This window comes from Corvus cornix, chromosome 3 (genome assembly GCF_000738735.6).
Source record: "Corvus cornix cornix isolate S_Up_H32 chromosome 3, ASM73873v5, whole genome shotgun sequence".
NCBI classification, from domain to species: Eukaryota; Metazoa; Chordata; class Aves; order Passeriformes; family Corvidae; genus Corvus; species Corvus cornix.
The window spans coordinates 546,313-552,312 of record NC_047056.1 but is presented as its reverse complement, the minus strand read 5'-3'; the positions used below and the strand labels follow the sequence as shown (position 1 = coordinate 552,312).

At 53.9% G+C, this 6,000-nt stretch overlaps 1 protein-coding gene across 3 annotated transcripts in view; it reads right to left on the bottom strand.

The window, feature by feature from the left end:
• Positions 1-363: 363 nt before the first annotated feature.
• PTK7 (protein tyrosine kinase 7 (inactive)) overlaps positions 364-6,000 on the bottom strand; it is a 35,627-nt gene continuing 29,990 nt past the window's right edge. For all 3 annotated transcript variants that reach the window (XM_039569317.1, XM_019292838.2, XM_019292839.2), the window contains exons 15-20: positions 2,959-3,114; positions 2,544-2,776; positions 1,893-1,973; positions 1,660-1,811; positions 1,407-1,585; positions 364-1,203 (exon numbers count right to left, since the gene is read on the bottom strand). In XM_039569317.1, coding sequence (XP_039425251.1) covers positions 1,043-1,203; positions 1,407-1,585; positions 1,660-1,811; positions 1,893-1,973; positions 2,544-2,776; positions 2,959-3,114 — 962 coding nt within the window. In that variant the 3' untranslated portion in view covers positions 364-1,042. The remainder of the gene's footprint in view (positions 1,204-1,406; positions 1,586-1,659; positions 1,812-1,892; positions 1,974-2,543; positions 2,777-2,958; positions 3,115-6,000) is intronic.

Genomic DNA, 6,000 nt, shown 5'->3' with positions numbered 1-6,000 from the left:
GGCTGCAAAGCTGCCCCAGGCCACAGAGGTGGGTGCACAAACCCAATTAGTACCTGAAGTGGGGGGAGCCCATCAGCACATCCAGGAGTGGTTGTTTGCTTGGAGTCTGAAAGGGACATTTTCTCTTGAGACAAGTCCCTCCTGGAGAGCAACCCATGACTGCCCAGAGAGACAGCAAGTGCTGAGGCAAAGTACTCCCTCAGGGCACACGAGGCTGGGAACAGCATCTCAGATTCACCTGAGAAGGGGGCAAAGGGGTTAAACACAGCAGAGAGATGCCTGAGGAACCAGCCCCAAACCCTTCCCAGGAGCCATGTGGAGGAAAACCACTATGTGACAGCAGTGTTTTACAAAGACAAAAAAACCAAAAAAAAAGGCGCCTTCTTTATTGAGAGCAGCACATAAAAACCCAACAAAACCCAACCCTTCTTGGCTGCAGTACCCTCCACTCAAGCAAACAAACTAACCCACTCTAGGCTGCATTCCAGTAACAGAAATACTATGGTAGGGAAGAGTCAGCGCTCTGGAAGAGGGAGACAGGGGGCTCTGCCCAGAGTCGTAAGTACAAAAAAAGGCACAGGGTAATTGGGAAAGGTAGTGAGTTCCTTCATATGCCAGGCACTTTGTGCTCCTGTTGGCTGGCCTCTCCCCATGGGGAAGGGGAAGGCAGGCATGCCTAGCACAGACGGACGGAGAGAGAGCCGGGCCAGGCCGGCAGAGGTGGATGTGGCGAGCAGGGATGCCCAAGCTCTCGCCGTGGGAGGGGGAGCTGCGCTCCATCCACACCAGCAGCCTAAGGGCACTGGGCTGAGCAGGCAGGGGGCAGGAGGCAGCAAGGGCTGTCTTTTGGGACCCACGGGGGAGGGGGTGGGGCTGGGGTACACTGGCTTGTGCTTTGAGTCCAGCAGCTGCTGATGCTGAGCTGCTCGCTGGCGCATCGGGGTCGGGCTCAGCAAGGGGCTGCGGGAGTGCCAGGGGCTCCCCAGGCACATACAGACCCCTGTCCACGCCACCACATCCTTCACCAGCAAGGGCTGGGGGCTCAGGCTTTGCTGTCAGCTGGGCTGTCCCCAAGGGTGGTGGCGAGCTCACTGAAGGAAGGCCGGTCCTTAGGGCTGGGGGCCCAGCAGCGCTGCATCAGCTTGGCCAGGCGGGAAGGGCAGCCCTCGGGGTGCGGGAGCTTCGTCTTTCCTGACTGCAGACCTGGCATGAAAGAAAAGTCCAAAGGGCCATTGGGAAGGGGTGTGATCTTCTCTGGGGGGTGCAAGGAGGGCAGCAGTTCTCCATGCAAGCTGGGACATCGTCCCCAGCCAGACCAGCACTGTCACACAGCCTGTCTGGCCCCCTTTACCAACAAAAAGCAAGTAGGCTACAATTGCAAGGACAGCACGAGGTACTCCACATACCTGCTAGGACCTCATCATCTGCCAGTGGAGTGTAGGGCATCTCCCCATGTGTGAAGACCTCCCACATGAGCACCCCAAAGGACCACACATCTGACTTAGTGGAGAACTCATCTTCCAGCACAGCCTCAGGTGGCATCCAGCGCAGTGGGATCCAGGCCTGGCGGAAATGGTAGTACTCGCTGCGGGCAGGACAGGCAGGCAATGAGACTGGTGCCATTTCATCCCCTCCCATTCCCATGTCAGGCCCCCTGACCTGTTGTACACGTCCTTGCTGAGGCTCAGGGATGAGACCTTGACCTGCCGCTGGGCACTGACCAGGCAGTTCCTGGCTGCCAAGTCCCGGTGCACGAACCTGCCGTTGGAGAGGTGCTCCATGCCCAGGGCCACCTGTGTGCAGAGAGACACCTGACCCCAGAGAGATGTCAGCACTGGCTGCCCTCCTTAGGGTCGCCCAGCCCCACAGCACTTCCAAAGCTGCACGGTCACCTTATGTTTGGTAGTGAGTGGCTGTGGCTTCAGAGACTCATCTTTGCTCTTGGAGATTCTCAGAAACTGCTTCAGGTCCCCCTGGGAGACAGACAGCAACTCAGACTCAGCACCTCTACATACTGACTGACAAGTCTCATTGGTCCCTGCAGTGCCTGGATGTGGCAGACCCATAGATCGTCATCTCCTTGTCCATGGTTCCTGCCTGTCCTCCTGGTCCCTGCCTTGTAGGGCAAGTCAGTACCTTGTTTCTGGGCCTCAACTGACTAAGATTAGGGCAAGCAAACCTGAAATCTCCAGGTTTTTCATGCCCCAAATTGATTTCTCTCCTACAAACTCCAGACTCCCCATAGCCCTTAGCATTCACAGTCACTCTGCAGCACAGAGTCCCACAACTTAGGTTATGTAGCTGAGTCCAGGACATAAACCAGAAATCAGGAGGATACAGAGGACAAAGCCACTTCCAGGTCTTCCAGGAGACTCCCATTCCCCTTGAGACTCCTCCAGAGGTTGGGAACAGCAGTAAGCTCAGCCTGGTCTCCCTACACCTTGACTGCCCTGCACTGCCAGCCTGTTGTCACACTTGCAGGCCCCACACCCACTGCTGCCATATCCCTGCTTTACTGCAGGTGCTGCTGGCAGGGCCCTTACCAGGTCCACGTACTCCAGGACCATGTAGTGTGGCTCTGCCTCACGGCACAGCCCCAGCAGCCGCACCACGTTGGCATGGTTCAGCTTCCCAAACATCTCTGCCTCCCGCCGGAAGTCCAGCTGCAGCTGCTCATCCCTCGTCTGCAGGCTCTTCACCAGCACCAGAGCTTCACCCTCACCATCCTCTGCACCTTTGGCCTTGGCCAGGAACACTTCACCGAACTCCCCCCTGCCTGGAAGCATAGAGAAGCAGGCGGGAAGGCGCCATGCATTAGGACAGCAGGTGTGCTTGGCAGGCCAGGGGCTGCAGGGCCCTCTGTACCCAGCACATCCCCTTTTCTGGCTAGGACAGGCTGGGGTTTCAGCCACAGGTTTCCTGCTGGAGTGGGGTCAAGGCCAGGGTGGCCCAGCATACCCAGAGTTGTGATTGTCTGCAGGTTGGAACGTGGGAAGTGCATCTTGTCGGCAGCGCTGTGGCGCTTGCTGGCCCCGGAGCTGCTGCCCAGGTTGGTCAAGGCCACTTCTTCCTGAATCTCTGCTGTCATCTGCCCATTTTGCAGCAAAGCACCGCCTGCAAGGGAAGCACAAATAGCTTCAGCATCCTGCCAGGCCACACAGTGAAAGTTATCCTGAGGCTCAGCCCCTTCTGGGGCTCTGACACTCCAAGCACTCCAGCTTGATGTCCAGCCCCAGGCAGCAGAGTGGCCTGGCCTCAGTTTTTGCCCCATCTCTGGCAGCTCTGCAGCCACCCTTGAAATCAGATGCTAAGCAATGGCTTTGGTCCCAGAGTCAGCCAGCCCCATCTGGCCTTGTCCATCCCAGGCCACTCAGTCATCCCTGAGCAGTGGCTACATTCAAACTATCATTGACACAACTCCACAGGACGGCAGCAGGAGATGGGATGGGTGAGGCAGAGATGGAGCAGATGGACACTGCTCGCTATAACCACAATCTCTTGATGCCCAAGAGCCTCTCAAGTCTATCTGGCATCAGCTGCTGCAGTCTGATGTCCCTCGTCCTTACTCCCTTCCCAGCAAGCCAGCAATGCTGATGTCCTTGGAAATGTTGAACCTGTAAGACCAGACCAGCCTGGATTTTAACTGGCTAGGTTAAAGCAGTGCTAGGAAGCACTGTCCTTGCAATCAACCCCAGCAAGCTTTCTGCACAGGAACTTCACTAGCAATTTCCCTTGCACAAACACAAGCCACACAACAGGACAAAACATGATTGCCTTGAGAAAGTACAAAAGCCTGCATTTTACAGGCAGCTTGTAGGGAAACGACTGCATAGATGGCAAACCTTGATTCTGAAGGCATTTATTGCTTGGATCAGACCTGGTTACTAGGAAGCAGTACCTTCCATAAGATGAAGGCAGGAGTTGGAATTTAAAGCAGGGCACAACCCTGAGCGAGGGTCGCTCCCACACCTGCAGCATCACTCTGTACTACTGTGCACACTCCATTTCAGCTGCTCCTGCTACAACCACTAGGCAAACAGCCACACAAAAGGAAACCATAAAATTAAGACTTAACCCAGCAGGATTCCCACTGCCTGTAGTTTCCATCACAGGTTGTTGTATTGCAGTGTGTGTGCATGCCTGCTTACAGTGCACCTGTGCAAGACAGGTACCAGCACATCCTCAGCAGGTCTGGCCACCGTGACAGGGACCATGGCTTTGTCACAGGTAGGACTGGAGCTGGGAACACTGAGATATGCTGACTTCAGAGCCACAGCCACTGATAGCTGTCTACTCTCACACGGTGGAGTAAGATTTGCAAAGACAAAAGCGAAAAAACACCACTTATCCTATAAATCAAAGCTGGATGCTCCTTACCCTCTCCTTGCTTTTACACTCATTATCAGCAGGACTGTCTGACCCTGTGCTGTCTGTGCTCATGACTAATCGTGTCTCAAGACTACAAGCTTGAAGCCAAGAGGATAACACAAGACGACCACTGCAACCGTGCCAAAAAAATCCTGAAGGCTGCAGAGTGAGTGTGCTGCCACTGAGAGACAGCACCAGCAGGCAGCAACAAGAGACACTTTTGAGAACAGACATTCCCATGTTTCACAGAGCTTGGACAAGTCAGTTGATAACAAAAAAAGGACAGGAAGCTTCATTATGTATCCAGCTGCAGCAAAGGGGAACCAAGTGTAAAGAAGCTGCCTGCTTTGCCCACCTGCCTGCAACACCTGAGCATCTCCTGGAGAAACAGACACAGCCATGCTGCCCTAGAGACATCAGCACAGAAATCAGTCCCCATAGCCATGAACCTCCCCAAATGCTGTATCTGTATTCACCAAAAAAAAAAGGAGCACAGTCAGACAGGGATACTGAGGGCAAGCTCTCATTATAGAGGATGTGGCACACCAATGACGTGACCTTGGAAGGTAACTGGATGGTTAGGAGTGCACTGATCTATAGGAAATCCGTAGGAAAGATCCACTGCAGGTCCATGGGGAGGTCAAATCTGTCTGGACTCTGAGGACACTGGAAAAGTCAGCTGGGCCAGGCAGCACTTGTAGGTACTGAGGTAGGTGCTGAAATACTTTGAGTCACCCAGCTAACGAGGAACCACATCAAAAAGAGGCAGAGAGTCAGATCTTTGAAGACTGTGGTGAATGGAACGACTCCACCAGAGCTGATAGCAAACACAAACCACTTCTCCAGAGAGACTACGGAAGTACCAAAAAGGAGTGTAGATATCTGGCAAGCTGGGTCTGCCTGCAAGAGTGAGGATGCACCTGGCAGCTAAACTGGTTCCAAATGAAGGGAATAAGAAGAGGCAAACTCTAGCAGAAGAGAAATGTAATAAAGACAGGCCAAGATAAAAATCTGAGACCACCTCAAAAAAGATCAAAAGAAATCCTTTCCCAGGAAGAGGATGCTGGCCAGAGCCTGCTGGTACAGGTGAGCTACCTGTGACTTGTCCACAGAAAGAGCTCACAGTGGTGACAGATGCAGAGCACAAAGCTGCAGAGATGCTCCTGCAAACCCTGCTCCTAGGAGGTTCCTCACAGCCAGACTTGTCTTCTGGAAGTTTGGCTCTGTTCAAAGTGCCAATGCAAAGAGAAAACCAGGAGGCAAACCCAGCAGTTATGTTTTGCCAGGCCCTCAAAGCAACTTGCACATGATCAGGACATGGCTGTGTGCTGGAGAACTGGAAGGGGGAACACCTGCATTTATGGGGAGTATGTAGGGGGAGATCCAGGGAATTAGGGACAGCAAACTCAACTGCACCCCACCACTTACAAGTCCCCAGTGGAAATAACAGAGTGAGTTCAGGGAAACATCTTCCCTCCAGCACCAGGAGCTGCTGAACTGTGAATTGAAGAGGCCAGCAGAGTACTACTATTTCACTGCATTGCAATAGGGATCCTTCCCTCCCCCAGGAAGGGATCCCACATGTGATCCCACATGCAGGTACTGGCTGCAGGAGTGATACATAACTCAGCA